The sequence below is a fragment of the Pseudorca crassidens genome, chromosome 4, assembly GCF_039906515.1.
Source record: "Pseudorca crassidens isolate mPseCra1 chromosome 4, mPseCra1.hap1, whole genome shotgun sequence".
Lineage (NCBI taxonomy): Eukaryota > Metazoa > Chordata > Mammalia > Artiodactyla > Delphinidae > Pseudorca > Pseudorca crassidens.
The window spans coordinates 20,613,598-20,636,058 of record NC_090299.1 but is presented as its reverse complement, the minus strand read 5'-3'; the positions used below and the strand labels follow the sequence as shown (position 1 = coordinate 20,636,058).

Here is a 22,461-nt window from a genome sequence, read left to right as displayed (position 1 = left end):
TAAAAGCCTGTGAGCTAATAAAATCATGCCAGATATCTGCATGTTTTAAAGAGTCAGGCATGTTTCCTTAATCATTACATTTGAAAGGGAACAAAAACGTCTGTTTCAGAACAAATTTCAAAGACACTTTACTGAACATGTTTTTATACACAGCTTTTAATAGTGGGAAAAATGATATAAAATAAAATGTCTCATAAAATGATTAATCTTACTGTGGGAAAATAAGGATAAAGGATGAAAAGGGGAAAGGCAGTTATCGGTCCTTTTTAAGTTTAAAAGCAGATTACATAACTACTTATAGGTCCGCTTCTGTGATGCCTACATTCTCAAAGGTTATAAGAACAAAATATGATATAATTCCTTTGGTCCTCAACTGCCTGGATTGTGACTTACTGTTATGTATAAGCAGGTGTCTCTGCAAAGAAAATGGGGTCCGGAACAAAGCTTTACATTCCTCACATTGGAAAGGCCTCTCTTCAGAGTGGGTCTGCAGATGAAAGAAACAGCGAGTCAGGACTCTCTAGAATCAACTAGTCATTACAATAATTGGAGCCTGGATTCATGATGGTGACCAGGAAAGACAGGAAGGTGGACAATATCCTGTTCCTTCTGGTGACATTCTTCCCCCGTAAAATTGGGAACACAAATAGGCTGTGTTCATGGGGAAAAAAATGACTGTATTTTTAACTTCTCAAATTAATTAACTATAAACTTGATAAACAATAAAGGAAACTGCTCCTATAATCTCAAATGCTAATCTCAATACACACTGGGATTTCTCAGAATCTACTTTGCAGAGTGAAATGATACGCAATTTCTCTAAAGACTAAACCTCCTTTATTTAGTCTTTAGAGATTATTAGGGCATGAACATTTAGTATAGGAAAATATGGCATTTCAAACGGGTATAAGAACAGTGGACTGTTTAGTAAATGGTTGTGAGGCAACTGTATAGATATTCAGGAAAAATTAAGTTGTGTCTCTTCCCCACCCATTACAAGAGATAAATCCCATTTCAATTCAGCTATATTTTTTTTAATGTGAAGAATAAGACACTAAATATACAAGAAAATATGAGTAAATATTTAAATAATTTTTGAGTAGGAAAAGGCTATCTAGGCATGGTAGAAAACCAGGTACTCAGATGAGAGAATTAAATTTAAAACTGCAAGGCAGAAATATTCGGTGACACAGAAAATATTTGCAACATACACCAAAAGTTTAAAATTACTAATATAAAGAGTTATAGCAAATTAATAATATAAAAATTCCCCCGAAAGGGCAAAAGGACTCTCCTCCAAATAGCACTCTTAAAATTTCATTATTTATTTTGCGCCAAGTCTATGATATGCACTTCATGCCGCTACATGCCAGTCCTATTTTATATTCTGGGGATATAGTTGTGGGGAAAAAAAGGCAAATGTCTCTGCTATTGTGGAGCTCTTACTCTAGCAGAGAGAGAGGAACAATCAACAAATGATAAAATATCAGATACATGCTACAGAGAAAAATAAAGCAGGGAAAGAGGACAGCAAATGTTTCAGAGAACGGGGTAGCAATTTTATTTTTTATTTATTTATTTTTTGCGGTACGCGGGCCTCTCACTGCTGTGGCCTCTCCCGTTGTGGAGCACAGGCTTCGGACGCGCAGGCTCAGCGGCCATGGCTCACGGGCCCAGCCGCTCCGCGGCATGTGGGATCCTCCCGGACCAGGGCACGAACCCGTGTCCCCTGCACTGGCAGGCGGACTCTCAACCACTGTGCCACCAGGGAAGCCCGGGTAGCAATTTTAAACAGGTGGTCAAGGAAATTCTGGCTGAGAAGGTGACAGTTGAGAGAAGATCTGATTGCACTGGGGCAACAGGGGTAGGTTTCCCTCTGGGTGATCTAGGCAGGAAACTCCACGGAGGCCAGTGTGATAGGAACTAAGTGGAAGAGTGGCACAGAAATGGGAGAAGGTGGAGAAATGGGAGAAGCAAATGATGTAGGGCTTGGTTAGCCACTGCAGGAATTTTGTCTTTTACTGAGAGAAATATAAAATCTCCCTAATGGGTTTTAAGCAGGTAAGAGGCATGATTCACTTGGCATTTAACAGGATGCTAAGGTGGCTGTGTTGAGAACAGGATATAGGGAGACAAGGGAGAGCAGAGAAACTAGAGAAGTAATAGCAATAAACCAAGCAAGAGATGATTAAGATCTATACCAGGGTGGGAGCCACTAATGTGAAGGAAAGTCAGAGGCTTCTGGATCTATTATGAAATTGAACAGGTTTTGCAGACAGACCTGGATATGAAGCATAAGACACAGAAAGAAGGAAGCAAGCATGCCTCCAAAATTGTGACCTGAGTAACGGTAGGATGGATTAGCCATTAACTAGTATATGAAAGAGCAAGCAAGAAACAAGTTTGGGTACAAGATAAGGGGTTCGATTTTGGACAAGTTCAGATGACTATTAAGAGATGTCAACAGGCAGTTGAATATTTCAAGTCTGGATTACTGGCTCTAAAACTTGGGGATGTCAGATTACGTACAGTATTAATACTTCAAGCCATGAATGCAATTAAAGAATGAAAAATTTAAAACAAAATACTATCTATGGTCTATCAGACTGGCAGAAGTGAAGAAAACAGATATCATTCTGTGTTGTCTGAAGGGTAAGAACATGCAAGCTCACATCTGGTAATTGGGAATGTAAATTTTCTGAGGGGCAGTGTGGCTCTATTTACCAAACTGATAACTGTGCATAGACCTCTTGACTAACCAATTCCTTTTACAGAAATATATCGGACAAATTTTTGCACTTTTTTTTTTTTGGTAGCGCCGCACGGCATGTGGGATCTTAGTTCCCCGACCAGGGACTGAACCATGCCCTTGGCAGTGAGAGCATGGAGTCCTAACCACTGGACTGTCAGGGAATTCCCTTGCACAATTTTTTTTAAAAAGTAAAGAATTTTTTTTTAATTCCCATTGACAGTTATAAACCTAGTTAACTAAATTCTAGCGACTATTAAATATGTTTTTTCTTTGATATGGAAAAGTCTCCATAACATATTTTGAGTGTCAAGAGCCGAATGCAAAGCGTTATATAGTAGAATACCATTTATGGCACATTCATACTCACACAGAACAGGGTCTAGGAAGACGTTCTACAAAACACTGAGGAGGGTTTTCGCAGTAAAGTGGACAGTGGTATTTGACAGAGTTTTTGCTTTGTTCTCTAGAACTTTCTTTGATGTTTTAATTTTCTACAATTAGTAGATAATATCATTATAAAAAGAAAGAAACTCTTTCATTTTTAGAGCATCCAAATTGGAACACAGGGTTGCTTTAATCTTCCAAATATATATTCCACCCTAACCCATTCTTTCTCTTTTTCCAAATCTAGGACAAAACAACTTGTGGCTATGATTTAGTGGCTTGATGATTAAAGAACTTGGGACAGATAAGGCCTTAGACCTATGTTAACCAAACCAAAGCCACAACTTCTAGATACTGACCTGAAGTCAGTAGCACGTTTCAAGCAGTAAGCTGTTAGTACACAGCCAGGTGAATAAATACTTTGTCAAAAAGGTTCCAACGCCCAACACCACGGAGGTGTGATGGCATGACCTGTGAAAGTCTCAGCATTCAATCTCATTTAAGTAAGGTGGTAGTGAAATACCCACAAGTTGTGGATAGAGGACTTCTGTCTCCAAGATATATTCTACAAATACCAAATAAAATTAACCCTCTTACAGGGTTCCTTATCCTTCCATTTTTCATCTCTACAGGGTTCCAAACTTTCCACTGACTTATTCATCACATTATCCTTGGGCTCCAGAACACCCTCCTTTTAAATGCCAGGCGCTGAGACACCAATACCTGCTGATGTAACAAATGGGCTAGTCCACGAACTGGCACTATGAAATATATCATTTTATGCACCATGTCTGATTATTGTTGCAGATGTAGAAAATACATAAGGAAACGTGTTGCACTACCTGTAACACCTAGGAAAATGTCTCAAGAATGCTTCAGAAAGTTTACAACATAATTTTTATACAATAGTTAACAAATTATCACATTTCTAGCCAACCAAACCAAATACTAATTTCATGAGAGCAGATTAGCCTTTTCCTCAGGCCCATTCACAATTAAAAATAACTTTGACTATCAGTAATATATACAGCTCCACAGTTAGCAATATTACTTGAAATGACATTTCTTCTTTCAGTCATGTGCAAAACAAGAAAACTATGACAAATTCAGGGGAAATAAGTAGAGATAAAATAAAACGGGAAAAATTATTCCAGAGATACATGTGTTAGAACTATTCTTAAAAAAAAAAAAATCTCATTATTGAAGTCTGTATAAAAGTATATTGCTATCCCACAGGGTCACATAATAAACCTAAGGTTTTATAAAATGTGTGTCATCTGGCTGTTTACAAGGTCTGTGGATTAAATTTTTACTGTCAGACTTACAACTGGCTTCCTTAAAAGGACTCACAAAAATGAATAGAAACTGGAGAAATACCGAAGAAATCAGTTTCTTTAAGCTCAGTACAGAAAAAGGTAGCTCATGCTACACAGAGAAGTGAAGATGGAGTACAGCCTTGAGTAGCCAGTCCAACCTTTCCATTGCTTGAAAGCCACAACTCATTAGTACAAAACCATAATCTCAAGGGGCCAACTACTGAAGTCCCCGCAGCCCTAAGGACACTCCTCTTCCATATCTGTGGGAGACTGGTTTCAGGACCTCAGAGGCTACCAAAATCCAAGGATGCTCTCAGCTAGTGGGAACATACTACAAAGCACACGAGGCTCAGTTCAGTGCTCTGTAACGACCGAGATGAGTGGGATAGGAGGGGGTGGGAGGGAGGTCCAAGAGGGAGGGGATATAGGTATACATATAGCTGATTTACTTCATTATACAACAGAAAATAATACACCATTGTAAAGCAATTATACTCCAAAAACAAAAAAATGGCATAGTATTTGCATATAACCTATGCACATCCTCTCGTATATTTTAAATCACCTCTAGATTACTTATAATACCTAATGCAATGTAAATGGTTGCCAGTGCACAGCAAATTCAAGTTCTGCTGTTTGGAACTTTCTGGAATTTTTCTTCCAAATACTTTGCATTCGCGGTTGGTTGAGTCTGTGGACGTGGAACCCGCAGACACAAAGGGCCAACTGTAATACCCTGATCAAGGCAAAGGGAATTTGCTAAGAGAAGAAATAATCACAGGCTTTCAGATGAAGTCTTCCTTGGAAGGCAACTCAGGGGGCTTTCCCCTCTTCTATACTGCTGAGAGACGGTATCTCATATTTGTAACCAAGGATACCTGTAGCAAACTGTGCTTTCAACACATGACTCTTCAGGCTAGCTGATTTGACCATTAATTTAAAAGTTCTGCCTCTGCATGGCCACTATTTACTACAGCTAGTCTAGAGCCATACAGAACAAGTTTATTCTCGCTTCCAGATGAAGCTCTTTGAATATCTGGAAACAGCAACCATGTCCCCTCACAAACTGTCCAGATAACAGAAACTTGTAGCTTCACTACTGAAGATAAAAGTTTTCAGATGCATCATAATAATGTGAAGCAGAATTTTCTGCATAGAAGTAGGCCTCCTAATTTTTATAAGTCATATGTAACACACCATAGCAGCTATACTAGCTCCTTTAGTGGATAACTTGTTTGCTAGGCAAGATGGCGAAATAAATTGGTAATCTTGCAATGAACTTTATGTGCCATCCAAAGAGAAACAAGTGCAGATTCCTAAACTACAAACAGACAAACAAACAACAATGGATCAATTCCAGTCCTATCCAAAAATTACTCTAAAAATTAATACCAGTCCTTCAACAGGAAATAGTTTTCTTATAGTATAAATCCCTAGTAATTAACAGATAATAGGAAATAGGATGAGAATAGGATTCCAAATATTTGGAATAGATAGATATAAAGTAAAATGTCTGTGTATGTATGTGTGTGTGTGTATTTAAACCACTACCCAATTATCTAAGTGTCAACATGGCCAGAGGATATTTTCTCAATCGAAACCCTTATAAAAACTAAACAAATCTATTTTCAACATAATACAGATGCAAAGTCAAAAGATCAGAGTCTGATTCTAAACTGATTCTAGTTTCTAATTTTAAATATAAAACACTCAAAATGGGATATTAGGTTCAAAGCTTATTTTTTACTGAAAATACTGCACGTCAGCATATTTTAATTATAACATACAATTCTCATTTGTACAGTTCTAGTTTTCATTGGTTCAAGTTTGTGGCATTTTCTAGTTTGATACAAATTGTTATAGAAGAGAGAAGAGTGTCTCTTTTTAAAAAAGTAATAGTTTTCCATTTATTTTAACTTAGCTTCCAAATTTATACTACTTATTCACTAAGACTGTCAACATCATTTAAAATTCATTACCCTGCCTATTGCGGGTTCACATAAGTACACTTCCTGCCCTCATGCTAAATCTCCCCCATTTGCCATGCTCTATGAGTCACAGTTTATTTCTAAAGTTTTTTGTCTTCTCTGGGTGAAACAAACCATCACCAAGTCTTCTGGCTACAGCTAACCTGAGTTTTTTTTTTTTTTCCCCCAATCCTCTTTCACTTAGTCTTCTTCTAATAGATCCTCTGGGCTGAGAAACGAGTCAACCAAACTTGGTAGAATTTCAGGTAGAACAGAAATGAAAGGGACAAGGGAAGGATCTCCATGTTATACTAAATACTATGTTTTAATACATGAAAAAAATAAGAAATATACTGATAATGGAGAATTAATTTAATGATATTAGAGGAAAATAAACTGTTTTTATTTCCTGCTTTTTCTATCCTGAACATTTCTGAACCAAACCATTCAGAAGAACAAGGGTATATTTGAAGAATTTTTGTGAAGAGGAGCTGTTTTTTAATATATGACACTGATTTCCAGGAAGATAAAAAGGAAGCAGCGGGGCTTCCCTGGTGGTGCAGTAGTTGAGAGTCCGCCTGCTGATGCAGGGGATGCGGGTTCGTGCCCCGATCCGGGAAGATCCCACATGCCGCGGAGCGGCTGGGCCCGTGAGGCATGGCCGCTGAGCCTGCGTGTCCGGAGCCTGTGCTCCGCAATGAGAGAGGCCACAACAGTGAGAGGCCCACCTACCGCAAAAAAAAGAAAAAAAAAAAAAAGGAAGCAGTGATAAGACATATGCTTATTAACATTAATCTTCCCAAAACACCATGTGAAAGAATTTTGAAAAAGGAAAACTACAAAGGAGCCCTTGTCCAACAGATATTAAAAAACATTATAAATCGCAACTATTAAAATAGTCTGATATTGCAAGGGAATACAGATTAAATGGAACAGAATGGAGTCCAAAAATAGATTTATACAAGAGGCGTTCAATAATGTGATAGCAGTGGTATGAATCAATATTTCAATCCATACCTAAAAATAAATTATTGATGGATTAAAATACCAATTAAAAAAGAAATATAACTTTTAAAAGCATTGACGAGTATTTGCATAATCTTGGAATAAGAAAGTTTTCTAAATAGGACTTAAAACTCAGAAGCTATAAATACTCAGAAGCCATAAAACTCATAATCCATGTCATACTTGAAAACATAAAAATGTAAAACTTCTTTACTCAAAAGATACAAGTTGATAGATGGGGACAAATATTAGAAACAAAAACAGCGAAGTACTGATATTCATAATATCTATAGAGTTCCTAGAAATCAACAAGAAAACAGCCAAATAGGCCAGCAGAAAAAGGACAAAGAGTACCTACAAGCATTTCTCAGAAGAAAAATGGAAAAAAAAAAAACATAAAAAGAATTTCACCCACCATTGCTAAAATGCAATGAAACATCACCTTTCACTTCTCAGACTGAAAAAAAAAAAACAAAGGCTGATAACATAGATGTTTGTGATGGCACGGAGCACTTTCATCACTACTAAGTGAAAATAAGAGCTTTTTCAGAAGGCAGTTGGGCAGGAGCAATCAAAATTTAAAGTAAATTTAATATCTGACCCATAAATTCCATACCTAAGATCCAGTTGCATAAATACTCTTGGCAAAGTTACAAAGTTTTATGTAAAAGGATGTTCACTGAAGTATCGAAATAGTAATGGTCATAAAAAATGAGTCGCTTTATATGAACCTACCTGAAATGCTCTCCAAGTCATAATGTCAAGGCAAAGAAGTAAGTTCCTAAATGACATCTGTGTCATAAAACCATTTACATTTAAATATACTTTTCTCCCAGATGGGTAGCCGAGACCTTGTGTTTTTCTCCAAGCTCCACCCAAAATGCACATCCTCTTACACACAAACATCAGTGTGGAATGTGGAAGTTCCTGACGATTTACTAGGGTGACGAAGGAGGTGCTCTGTACTTACAGCATTTGAAAGCGCCCCTCCCAACCTAACACTCTGGAGTCTCTTCTTACACTCTCTTCTCCATTCCAATGGTCACCCTTCCCACCTTCTACCCCCCCACCTTCCCAGCTCTTCCCAGAGGTGCTCTGTACTTACAGCATTTGAAAGCGCCCCTCCCAACCTAACACTCTGGAGTCTCTTCTTACACTCTCTTCTCCATTCCAATGGTCACCCTTCCTACCTTCTACCCCCCACCTTCCCAGCTCTGCCACCCAACCACCTCCAGCTCACACCTTCCCATTTCTAATCTTCCCTATTCCAGCCCATTCAGTGACTTAAAGTATGTCAACGGCATTATGCTGAGGATAAAAACTGAATTTTACTCAGTCTACAAAATATCCTCCGGTTACTAGGATCACCTGCCTTTGAATATAGTAGTAGATGTGGTAATAATGAACAAATAATTTGTACAACAACGTGTACAGTTGTTAATATACTTGGGAAAGCCCAGAGGCTATTCACTGGGAAGGGGCCTAGAAGCGTGGTAGGCAGAAGGGAGGGTGGCTGGTGCCGGGGATTCTAACCTAAGCTGCATAACTGACTACCCATGCATTCATGTATGATCTTAGGGATTTGTTTTCATATGATGTCTACTACAAAGGAAAAAAAAGGAAAACAAAATTAATTTAAAAATAAAGAACACTTCCCTTTGCGGTTTTAAGAAGGCTTACGGTGTGCACTTGATCAGGCAGGTCAAGTAAAGTGAGCTCAACCCCTGGGTTGGGCTGGGCTGGTAAAGAGCAAAGAACAAAGGCAGTATTCTGGAGGTGAGAGCCAGTCTGAACCTTTAAGTACAAGGCAAGAGTCAGAGGCTAGAGACCTGGAAGGCAAGGCCCTGTGCCCACAGGAACCGGGGTGAAGAAAGCTCTGAAGAGCAGCAGCAATGCTGTGGTTCAGGGAAACACCAAGGAACAGTCTTTAGTTGACGGCTCTTCAATCATAATCTGGGGAAGCAGAAGCAAGCTGGGAGGCAGGTTCTTCTATTAAAGTTTCTCAGGGGACAAAGGGCCATCACTGATTTGGGAGTAAGTGAGCTACATGTGAAATATCTAACTCAGAGCCAGGAAAGGGTTCAGAAAATTAGAACAGTGCAGTGTCTTCAAATGAAAGGTTTAAAGAGTTCTTAGCTATCTCGGGCTGATAAACCCAGTGCAGAAGGAACACAACCATGATTTTTCAGTGGATCACTAGATCACTGATATGCTCATAAAGTCAAGAAAGGGAGTGCTCAGAAAGGGAAAAATGCTGCAATACACATTGCAAATAGAGATTTAGAGAAATCGCTCCTCGTATCATAACTACCATTTAACTAAGAACATTAAATCATTTACTTGGGATAATTTTTTCATGAATTTTTATTCATTCGGAAAATGTCTGCCACATTCAAAGCACAATGTGGTCAACAGGTGCCGTGAATTAAAGTACAGCATCTATCTTCAAAGCTTACTGTCTAGTACGAGAAATAAGGTGCTTACGTTAGAAACTGTACGATGCCATCCCATCATCCACCGAAGAAAAATAACTGAAACGGTAAGCAATTTGCCATTAACTAAATGAGCTTCAGAGGAACATGTGTATCTGTTCCTTTCCTCTGTCAGGGTCAATTCCTACATGCATGCCCCCCTTAGTGTGAGCATCTCATCCTTGTGAATGTGCTTCTAGAACACAAAAATAGGCAATTCTGGACATACAACACCTTACATGAACCACCCACGACTTCACCTACAACCCACCTGAAGAAGAGAAATCTGATGCAAAGTTGAAGGAAAAAGTGGTTGTGATGGAATTACTGAGCCACTGTCTTTCAATCTACAACTTGGCACCTTTCTTAGAGACTGACCAAGATTTCTTTTATTACGTAAAATTTATGCCATATATTATGGTCTTAGAACCTAATCCCTGATTTCTTTATAGAGAGACCTGTCCTTTTCTTTAAGGTCTAATAAAATCTCACCTGCACAAAGTCTGACCTGCAGTGTCTTTCAAACTGTCTGATCATGACCGAAAAGATAATTTTTATATCAAAATCTAACACATACACACAGACACACACACACGTGTATTATTTCATTAAATGACCCTTACTCTCATACTTTCTATTGTATTTTTTATTCTATTCTATTCTATTCTGTTCTGTTCTATTCTATTCTATTCTATTCATGACCCAGTTAATTACTTCAAGACCCACAAAGTGGTCATGGCCCAGAATTTGGAAATCACTGGATGAGGTGTTAGTAGAGGACACCCAATGGAATTATTTTAGGAGAGGTTATGACCAGAGTTCCTCATCGGCTTCTAATGTTCATCCCTTGAAGGTCATATAAAGGTCAGGAAAACAGGTCTCTCATTTGAATAGACACAGCTCTTTCCCCCAGGAGCTTGTCTGTGACTTAATCAGGACAAAACCTCTCTGTACTCATTCCCATCATCAAGCAAGTAGTGCCAGCTCCAGGATCCAAGATGGCTCAGCCCATCTAGATACCACACCCGTCACAGGAGTAGAAAGCACTATACACATCTCAGTTTGGCTTTGCTTTAAATCTGACAGGGAGCAAAATGGAGGATGAAGACTAATTAACTAATTTCTGTTTCCTGCGGTTCTGAAATGTCTGTCCAATTGTGATTTAAAGGATCACAGAATATAGGTGGATCCAGACGAACAATCTTTGTTTAACTAGATCCTAAAAATACAACTATGAATCAGGTTAAATGACTGTCAGAAAGGATTAGGGAAAAGAAAAACTAATTTTGACCAGTTGAGTTTGTATAACTGGCAGGATGACGAAACAAGTAATTAAGTTTAAGAAACAGAAATCACTCCTTCAAAATTTCACGCCCTATTGTCCATCACAATGAAAACATTTCCTTTTCAAGCAAATTTAAATGTTAAAAGAATTGACCCCAAAATAAACCAAATAAGTATAATAGAAATACGCAAGTTACATAATCAAAAACCCCAAAGAATAATTTATTTAAAATAACAACCTTTGGTCATGCTACATGATGAAGATGGGTCTGACTTTTAGTGGGGTTTTTTTCTGCTTTCCTTGCATATCCTTACTTTTTAGGTTTGGAACTGGCCACTAATGAATAATGAAGGAAGAAAAAGTTGATTTGCTTTTTTCACCATAACTCTTGGAAAATATTTTAAACATTTTCATGTAACCATACCAAATACACGCTAGGATCATAACACAGTGAGAAGCACAACTGTCCACAGCAGAAGGATTGAATGTGCTTTCCATTTTGGAAATTACAGGCATCGTTGTTTCTATCCTTCCCAAGGCATCATTATTACTTTCATATGATTTATGATTAAAGGTATGAGAGATGGTGCAAAGATCCTGTGTCAAATTCCCATATGGCATATAACATAAGTCAAACTGTGAAAAACTCGTAAATGTGGGTAGATCAGTTTCATCAAAGAAAGGAGCAAGAGGGTTCCAGAGACTTAGCAGGAAACTAGCCAGATAATTTTTTATAGGCATGTAATTCCAATGCAGCAGTAATGAATGTGGTCCTGCCTCTGAACATATAATGCCTGAGTTAAACATAAGGGCGGTCAGCAAGAAATTAGGCAGAGATGATTTGGTACACCATCAATCAATCCTGTTTACTCTTTCGTAAATCTGCCTTTTCTTTTCTTTTTAGACTGAAGCTGAAACTGATATCGTAACTTCTTAAATGATTTAAAGAGATAAAATGATGTGTTTGTAAAGTCCCAATAAATACTGAAATAATTATAATTCCAATGGAATATTGCAAATAAAAAGGTAACAAGTTATTTGAAAATGCATTATTTATACGTTGTTTAATAGCATCCTACAATATACCAAAATCAATAAGCAAATATGTATCACATCACAAATTTAAACATACACTTCTAAGACAATGAATATCTTTGCACACATTTTCTGAATTCAATTCAAACATTATTTATTACCTACACAAAGTAGATTAGATAAAACTTTCTTTCTTTTTTTTTTTTTTTTTTTTTGCGGTACGCGGGCCTCTCACTGTTGTGGCCTCTCCCCTTGCGGAGCACAGGCTCTGGACGCCCAGGCCCAGCGGCCATGGCTCACGGGCCCAGCCGCTCTGCGGCATGTGGGATCTTCCCGGACCGGGGCACGAACTCGCGTCCCCTGCATCGGCAGGCGGACTCTCAACCACTGCGCCACCAGGGAAGCCCAAAACTAACTTTCTGATACAAGAACTTGAGTAAAGTGTAGGAAATGCAAACAAAAATCAATAGACGAAACTAAGAGATTGTAACTTGAAGAGAGTCCTGCTAGAAAGGAGGGACGGGAGAAGTTAGAGAGGTCATGCTGAGTTGTTTTTGATATGTCTCATGCAGAAAATAGGAGGATACAAAGCTGGAAAAGGAAGCTGAGGTCATGGTGTAGAGAACTCCGAGTGACAGGGTAAAGCATCATATGTTAATAGGTGCTGGAAATCTACTTATAATATTAGAGTACAAGAGTGATAGAGCTGTGCTTTGGGATGATTTATCTAGTTAGCTGAATAAGTGGGAAGTGATAAGTAACAAGAAGCTGAATGAGATGGGTATTAAAGTGATGAAGATGAGCCATGATCGGATGTGGAAATGGTAAAGCAATGGATGATTGTGACGGTGATAAGGCAACGTAGAGGGTACAATCTTTAAGAATTAGCTTCTAATTCTAAAAAGGGGCTAATATTACAGAAAGAGACAGGGATATTTAGATGCTTTTGTCCTTAACAGAAACTTCCAAAAGTGAAGTTATCTGGAGCGTGCTAAATTCATTAGGTCAAAAGGTGCCCAGTTATGTAGCACACGAGCAGTGGCAAATGTGTGTCTGAGAGCTGGGATTAACAAAATAAATCACTTGGAAATCATCAGTACAGAGTTTGTACCAGAATTCATGGATATAGCGGACATTGAGAACATAGAAGAGGCCTACAGTCAAAGCAGCCGGGATAACCCCCTGGGGGAGGGTTCAGAGAACAAAGAAGCCCTCAGAGAAACTGGCAGAAGACCTAGCAGAGTCACTAAAATGGCGCGATAGATGAAGAGGATTTCCAAAAGGTAACAAGAGCAAGAGTGTCAAACTTTATAGAAAGAAAGAAGAGAAGACTTTGCAGTTACTGCAACGCTGGAAAACACTGGATGACACTCTGCTTGTGAGGAGAACAGTGTCAGTAGAGAATACAGATAGGAAACAAGGCCACAGGGGTTACGGCCTGAGTGAGTGGTTAGAAAACAGAAGCAAGATCTTCTCCAATTATTTCATATGTACAGCATGACTCGGATATCCAAAAACCTCTTTGAAGGTAAACAATTGGTAATTATATCAGGAAATCAGCAAAAATACGTATGTTTATAACAATATTAATAAGCTTTTACCTTCTTGTGATTCTTGTAAACATTTCTGTGGGCAAATCCCTTTCCACAAAGCTTGCATTTGTAAGGTTTATCTTCACTGTGTATTACTTTGTGAGCACCCACTTGATCGAGCCTCTTGAAAGATTTATTACAAATCTCACAATTATAGGGTCGTTTTTCTGTGAAAAATGAGTGGAGACAATCTCATATCTACATAAAGGTAAAGGATAAAAAAGAAAACAGCCTTACCTTGTATTACTTCTTATGGATAAGTCAACTAAAACATGATCCAAACAACTGAAACCATCTATTACCCAATCCATCTGTTAGACAGGTGAGCCTATTCACAAAAGAAACATCAGTTTGTTCTTTTATTGATCTACTTGCAAGCTAAATGTATAAAGTAGCTTAGATATAAAGATGAAGTTTCAATTCAAGGAAGAAATCCTACTTCTAGATGAAAAATCTGCTGATCGGTATGAGTTCAAGCCAGGGCCACAACTCCGAATGCAAAGGGTGAGTGGCCTGACAGTGATGAAGGTAAAGGACAGACCTGCCTCCTGCTGGGCCAACAGACCCCACACAGGCCGAGCTTCCAATTCTCAGCAGGAACTACACATTTAGGTTGCTGGGTAGAATCCACATTTATACAATATTCATGTAATGCTGACAACTTTTTCAAACAAAGCGTATCTGAAGGCCACCAGATCTTCTATTTTCGATCCACCATTTTTGATCTTCCATTTTCATTTGCCAAAATATCTATATCTGTCTCCAAATGAAGTAGCTATTCAAAAACATTCTGACTTAAATGGTCTCAAAGTACAGACATTCTAAACTCTAGAAAAGAGACTTCATAAAGCAGAAGTTATTTTCAGAGCTGAATTTTTCTAAGTCTGTGTAACTGACCTATTACTCAAACCTGCTTAAAATGAAACTATAGCTTTAAAAACTTACATTCTCAAAATGTACTTATAAATTTCTCACTAACATGTATTAGTTCCTTAGTTAGAATGTGAAAACATCTAGAAATGTCGGAACTATAATTGCTGAATCGCTCCTAAATATCAGACACTCTGCTAGCGTGGTACATAGATGACTTCGTTTAACCTGAACAGCAATTTTGAAAGGTAGGATATCTTTTCACAGATGAAGAATATAGAAACAGAGGCTCAAGGAGGATTAGGTAACAAATTAAATGGTGAGTTTGAAGATCTTCAATTTCATTTAGTCCAACCACATACGCTTCAGAAACAAACTGAGGTCGAGAAGCTAAGTAACTTGTTCAAAATCACATGGCCGGTCAATGGCCAACCTGGAACTAATAACCAGGTCTCCTGATTACCACTCTCAGAGCTCCTGAAAATGACGAGGTGAATCTTTTGTAGAGATTTCAATACGAATGGAAAAATATGTATTTTACCTGAGTGGGTGATCATATGACGTTTTAGCTGATTAGCTGAAATGAATTTCTTCATACATTCTTGACAATCAAATACCTCATGAATCTGCAAAACGTTAAATTGACAGTTAAGTCAACTATCAAAGCCAAAAACTGTACACAGCTCAAGTAAAAGTATAAACATGTGGACAGTTGCTACTGCAATATCCAAACTATATATTATAATTCAGCCCTAATTTGTTCACACTGTCCTACATAAATTGAAAATGCAATGAACATGTTACCTAGTAGAAACATATTATTAAAAAAATGTAAGACTGCACGTTATTTAAATATGTAAAACAGCTGACCTATTTTTAAAGTGCATAATAAATTTACACTCTCTGTAAAAAATTATACCTAGTATATATTAAGTCTCTGTTATGCACAAATTTAGACTTGGAAATACGTAACTTGCCAGTAAAAATATCCCCTTTACAGTAGTCAACACTCCTTTAAACTTAAATATATGTAGTACAGAACAACACATTAATTAATGTTAGAGACAAGGAGATACATGATTCTGAAAAGCATTTAGCTCACTGCAAAACTCTCACAGGATAGGACGACCACAATAAAAAACTTTATTAGTTTTATTTTTAAAAAATTATAATAAGGGGGAGGAGCATAACTTTAGCAAACAACTGGCTAAATAAATATTACAGTTTAATATTAAATTTAGTTCTTTCCCTCCCAGAGACTTAATCAGAGAAATTGAATAGGCGGTATGAAAAGCAGAAGCTTAGTTTATTACCAGTAACAATGTACAAAGTTCTAAGAGGAATGTGTTGCAAGAAGCCTTATATTAGAAATGTTGATCACCCCAATGAATAAGAGCATCATACCGTTTTGCTGAAGATTCAAAAATGGTTTTGGTGAGGTCCTGTTTTTGTTTCAACCTCATTAAAGGTAGTGCTCACAAAACTAAACCCCAGACAAGCAAAGGTCCTCCTGCAGGAAGCCAAGATACTGTGGTGATCCTTGCAGGATATCTAGCGCCACTACAGAGTGAAAGCCAAGGCAGAAGACCCTGAACTGGTGCAGCAATGAGTAAAGAGTGGAGGACTGGTAAACAGCTCCCCTGACCTAAGTGACCACAGAGGAACTCAAGGCAGGAATGGTGAAAAGACGTCACCAGGAAGGAAAACGGAAGCTGGGGCAAGGCTCACAGATCCCTGGTCTGCAGTCTGTGCCTTAAGCCTATGTCCAGCCACATGACAGGTCTGAGGAAGGCAAGTACCACATAGTACAGCAGGAAAACTTTCAGCCTAAGAAATTTTAAAGGCAACATCTTCAATCATCAAAGACCCTCACAGCAATTATATGAGGTGTAATGTTTATTTAAAGATAATAAGAACAGATTTATATTCTTAAACTCTGTTTCTGTAACATATATCTTTTATAATAAGCTACTCTAAAAAATGATGATGTGCCTTCTGAGACATACATAAATGAAAACATATTTATTTTCATTTTTAATGTTAAATTTTAATTAGTATATACAAATTTTAAATTATCCATATGAAAGTGGCAGGTGTTAAATAAATTACTGCAAAATATATTTGTTCACTTAACTCTCACGGCTTCTGAAACATGAAACATTTTTATTTAGTTATTTATTTATTTTGCGGTACGCGGGCCTCTCACTGTTGTGGCCTCTCCCGTTGCGGAGCACAGGCTCCGGACGCGCAGGCTCAGTGGCGATGGCTCACGGGCCCAGCCGCTCCGCGGCATGTGGGATCTTCCCCGACCGGGGCACGAAGCCGTGTCCCCTGCATCGGCAGGCGGACTCTCAACCACTGCGCCACCAGGGAAGCCCCATGAAACATTTTTAAAGGTTGAATTGAATTGATATTATCAAAATTATAAAAAAGAATATTTACTGTACATGAAAGCATTTTTGTATTGACTATCTTATAGTGGAAAATTCAATCCAAAGCTATTCTCAAAACTCCTAAAAAAGTTTTAATAGAACAATCAGATTTAAAGTGAAAATGACACTAATTAATGCGTAATGCTAAGTAAAGCACCTTTTGTAAAATGTCCAGCTTATTAAATTGACATGGATGGTAATAACTTATCATTTGAAGTCCCAAATTAAATAATTTTCAGGAGGATTATAATATATCTTATTGTAATATAGGGCAGTACACAGTAATGTAAGACACTGTTCTAGACTATAATATAAATTTGACCTATTCATACAGCACCATCTACTGGCAAGGTGAAATACTACAACCAAACTCTATTAGACATTAGACATACCCAACTATAAGAACAGTCAAAAATGGAGTCAGTAAAGGCTGCCTGTGGCTTCAGAAAGGCTGAGTCAGAGGAGTTATGCTGTAATGAAGAGCTGCACTGAGCTACTAAGTTATTAACATTTGCAGAAACAGAATGGCTGTATTCCACCACCACCAGGTAGGATTTACATCTACCAAGATATTCCCTGGGGGAAAAGTTCTTATGTTATGAAGAAAATAAATGGAAAAGAGAACACTTTTCAGAAATATGCCCCACTACCAACTTTGTTGAAAGAGTCTATTTGGGAAAATCTGAAATTTGGTAAGATATCTTAAATTTCAACTTCTTAAGATCAGGGAAGGAAATCAAAGAATTATAAAAGTATGAGGATTTTTTTTTTAATGTTTATTCAACTGGATTTAATCTTTTTGTCTCAGACTAGGTTCTGCTTCAGAAACCTTAAGGGTGATGAGAAGGGAGGAAGAGAGACGTAAAAGCAGCAGCATCTGGACTGGAGTTCTGTGCAAAACTTCCCTTAAAAGTAGCTTCAGTGCTTGCTTCAGCAGCACGTGCACTAAATTTGGGATGATACAGAGAAGATTAGCATGGTCCCTGAACAGGAATTATATGCAAATTCTTGAAGTACTCCATATTTTTAAACAATCTGATAAAATAACCACATGGAAACTGAAAAGAAAAAAAAAGTAGTTTCATGGCACTTAAGAGAAGTAATTAAAAGACACTGATCAGTTCAAAAGTCACACTTCATAAATGAGAGAACACAGGCCCAGTGTTACATGGGGGGTTAGGGACAGAGGAAGGTGACATCCGCTGTCTTCACTCCTGTCCAGTGCTGTTGCATTATTTCTCCCTAAGGATCATAATCATTCAACATGTAGGATATAACCTCAGACATTTAACAATTCAACTGTCTTACATGTCACAGGTTAAATCCACAGCACATGCTTGGAGCTACAGCGCTGAATATCATATGAGTTTTAAGGCCTGTCAAGTTATTTTGGAATACAGACACACACACAGAGACAAAATTCAACTTACAAACCATAACAAAAGTAAAATTTTACTTTCACTAGTATCATCTCCTCTCTTCTTTAGTATTAAATGACTAAAAGACAATATTATATGCTCCTAGATATTCTGAAAAAATAATATATGAACACAGGAAATAATCATTTATATCTTTGTTATTATAATATAACATAAAATATATTTTTGGACTCTGCCATGATATGAACAAAATCTAAATTTTAATTTAATTCTATTCTGTCGAAAATTCTACTACCTAGTGCTAATGTTGTTAGGGTTAATAACTGTCATTTACTTTTCAGGATAACTTTCACATTAAGATAGCAACTTAGTAAGTTGAATGCTTATTGCAAAATGTATTAAATTTATTTTCTCCTAACACAGTTGGCCCTTGAGCAACACGGGGGTTTGGGGGTTGGACCCACTGCACCCCACTCCCACCCCCCAACCTCTCCCTGCAGTGAAAAAATCGTGTAACTTTACAGCGGGCCCTCCGCATCTGCATAGTCAACCAACCCCTGATCGTGTAGTACTGGAGTATGTATTTACTGGAAAAATCTGCTAAAAGTGGACCAGCACAGTTCAAACCTCTGTTGTTCAAGGGTCAACGGCATAATCGTTTCTGCTAACAACACTCTGACATTCTTCTACATTATTTTTAGCTCTTCAAAATAATAGAGCTCTTTGTCTTCGTTTTGCCACACTTAACTATAATATGCATCCATTTTAAGCTAAATGTCACTGCAGAGCATATCATAAATACACAAAAATATATGGTTTCCTCAAATATATAGTATTTCCTGAGCAAACAGCAACTGGGAAAGCTTGAAACCAGTATGAGGTGTCAGTCAGACACAATACTGTGTTGGAGAAATATTTCTACTAATTCTGAACAACAATAAACAACTCAAAATATTCTTTTGCGAGAGTTCACTCTTTTGCATATCAGTCTTGCATTTTAGAATATGTTAGTAGTTAAATTAATGACAAAACTCTGTCTTTACAATATAAAAATCAGCTAAAAATTTTCATGGCCGACACTATAAATGACTAAAAGATCTTACACTATGATGAGCATTAGTCTTTATCTTACTGACCTTCCTATGTTCCTGCAGGCTTGACGCTGAAGAACACTTTTTATTGCACACTGAACATATGAGTTTTTTCTTAGGATCCCCTAAACAAAAACAACAAACAAAATAAAATAAAATACCACCATGATTTATATGAGAATATTACGAGGAGTATTAGATACAGTGTTTCTAGGTGATTTATCATTTCTAAACAGGTATTTCATCTTCTTAACTTACAACTCCAAAATTTTCAGTGTTGCAGATATATCCATTAAACTCAGATAAAGAAGAGGCTACATTTTAAACGCTTTCAAAATCTGAGAAATATTCAGCTTGGTATACCACTTTCTACATATATAAAATGGGCCTTTCACCTTTCCACGTTCTAATTTAGTATTAAAAGAGAAAAGCACACTTCCGTGAAAAATTAAAATTAATCAAATGTGTACATAAAAGAAAACTGTATTTATTAACTCGTAAGTTGATTTTGCTACTTGCTTTAAATTTTAACAGAATATTTGATTTAATCAGCTGGATTTTTAAAAATGGAATTCAGAGATTATTCTTTTCAGCACTAGACTTGATCAGCCTGCAAGATCTGAGAGTATATGATTTATCATATTAATGTTAAAAACCAGAATAAGGTAAAATCAAGAACAATGAAACATTATATTGGCATTCATATTATTTTACAAATCAAAACAAAGCTCAGTTTTGTCTTCTTATAGAGTGATTATAATTATAGTAGACCATTTCAAATTTCAAATTTCACAGTGGTTATAAAAAACAAAAGATTCAACAAAACAAGATTTTCAAATACGATATAATAACAATATCATCTGCACGCTCATAAGTAACCACAGAATGGTTTTTCAATTTTTAATTGATTGACTACAAATACTCAAAAAGTAAACAAATAATAAAAGGAACCACCATGCAGCCACTGCCTGGCCCCCAAAATGACTAATCCACGGCTATTCCTGCCAAAACCTCAACCTCATCCACTACCTCACTTCTCTATTTTCTTGAAAGAAATCTAAAGTCAGTAGAAAACACGATTACAAAATGACTTGATTAAAAGACTGTGTTTACGAGACAGCAACACTTTCAGAAAAAGGAAAAGATTAATTTTTGTCTTATCATTCAAGATACGGATTTCATATAATGCACTATTTTTAGCATGCCAAATAGTACAGCCAAGAAAAATTTTCTTGGTGATTGACAAGTAATATGGCTACTAAAGGAGAAAATTCTCCCAAGGAAAATGAATATCCGACAGCATGCATTTGGTCATCAATTCTCCATCCATATCTATTATACATGAGGGGCCACTGAGAAAGAATATTCCCTCTTTTCCAGCTTGCACCAGCGGGTATGTCCCTCCTTTAACCCACAATCCTTTATTTCCCTAGCTTATCCCTCAACTCAGCTGCTCTCTGAGACTAGACCTTATTCTTTCCCAGAAGGTAGGTCAGGCTTGAGGGAGAGAAGAGAAAGAGAAGTGACATTTCCACAACCACCTGTTTCACCTTATCCCAATACTCCTGCCATGGCTCCTCCAGCTAGAATCACAGGCAATACACCAAACCCCCATCCCTACTCTTCAATCTCTTCTCTCCTCCTATAGCTTCTATTCTTCATCCTAGGACTGGAATCCTAGTTCCTCAGAGAAGAAACATGGGAAAAGTTTATGACTGTTTGCCTGAGAATGTAGATAAATGTTATTTCCCATATATACAAAATCTCTACGTCAGCATCCACAGAATCGAAATCAAAAGAGAAAGATGGTTATGGTGAATTAAGGAAGTTAGACCCTTCACTGTTTCCTCTTGAGTAACTGGGAAGGTCACCCTACAAGCTTCCCCAGGTTCAAGGACAAGAGCATCTACAAAGCCACAGCTAGACTTTATACCGTTTTAGTTTTACTATATTCAGGTTAAGTCTGACATTTGACTTTCTGATTCAGCTTTCAAAAAGAGTCAGGAACACATTACTTACAAAGGTAGGAGATGCACTGAAAATTAATACAACTGTACTGAATACGCAGTCACTTAAGTACTGCGAGTTTCAGCACTATGTGGGTTAAGTGTGCTTCTAGGAGCTAGTCTGAGAACCTACCCACCGTATGTTACAGTTTCTATGGAAAAATGTGATCCATATTTAACAATTCAACTTCTCTCTTCTCAGCATCTTCAATTCATATCACCTAATGAGGAACATTTGTCATCGTCGGTGGTAAAAGCTGCAAGATCTTCTCTTTCCTTGAATACCTTTGTCTTTCTACAGTAAAGTGTTCTACGACCATGTGTATGAACACTGCTTTTTTCGCTATTCTGAATATGGAATATTCTTTCCCCCAATGTCTGTGTAGCTGACAGATGCAAGGGAAGAAGCAAGAGAGGGGCTGTGAATGACCGATTGAGCACCAATTCCAGCAAAAAGTATGCATGGTGGCCTCTGGCTGAAATACAGCAAGTTTCGTATTTTATGTGATCCACAACACAGAAAAATAAAAGACTTCCTTTTACGTTATTTCCTACAAAATCACCGTAAGTTTTCAGAACCAGTAATATTTTAATATCCAAGACCAACTACAAGAAGCCTCAAAGAAATTATGCTTCCAGCACAGTCTGAAGACCACATGCCCAATAACAAGAATGCAAGTTTCCAGAGTTTCAGTGTGCATCTGTTTTTTTACTTAGTTCAGCAAAGTTAACTTTAAAAATGACATGAAAGATTTGTTATAATACATTGCAGACAAAGATGGAGAAAGTTAAGAACAGCATTTTAAACGTAACAGCTTTAAAAAAACAAAAACTAGGAAGAGACAGGTCTATCAAAAAGTTATGATTGCCTTTTGC

General features: G+C 37.4%; 1 protein-coding gene and 1 non-coding gene across 4 annotated transcripts in view; one reads left to right on the top strand and one right to left on the bottom strand.

Moving 5' to 3' along the window:
• The window catches only part of PRDM5 (PR/SET domain 5), a 207,742-nt gene that overhangs the window by 87,827 nt on the left and 97,454 nt on the right, over positions 1-22,461 (bottom strand). For all 3 annotated transcript variants that reach the window (XM_067735178.1, XM_067735179.1, XM_067735180.1), the window contains 4 exons: positions 19,625-19,704; positions 15,219-15,303; positions 13,817-13,974; positions 394-487 (listed from right to left, as the gene is read on the bottom strand). In XM_067735178.1, coding sequence (XP_067591279.1) covers positions 394-487; positions 13,817-13,974; positions 15,219-15,303; positions 19,625-19,704 — 417 coding nt within the window. The remainder of the gene's footprint in view (positions 1-393; positions 488-13,816; positions 13,975-15,218; positions 15,304-19,624; positions 19,705-22,461) is intronic.
• LOC137224201 (U6 spliceosomal RNA) lies at positions 18,031-18,137 on the top strand. The gene has a single exon (XR_010943295.1). It is a non-coding gene; the product is annotated as a U6 spliceosomal RNA (small nuclear RNA).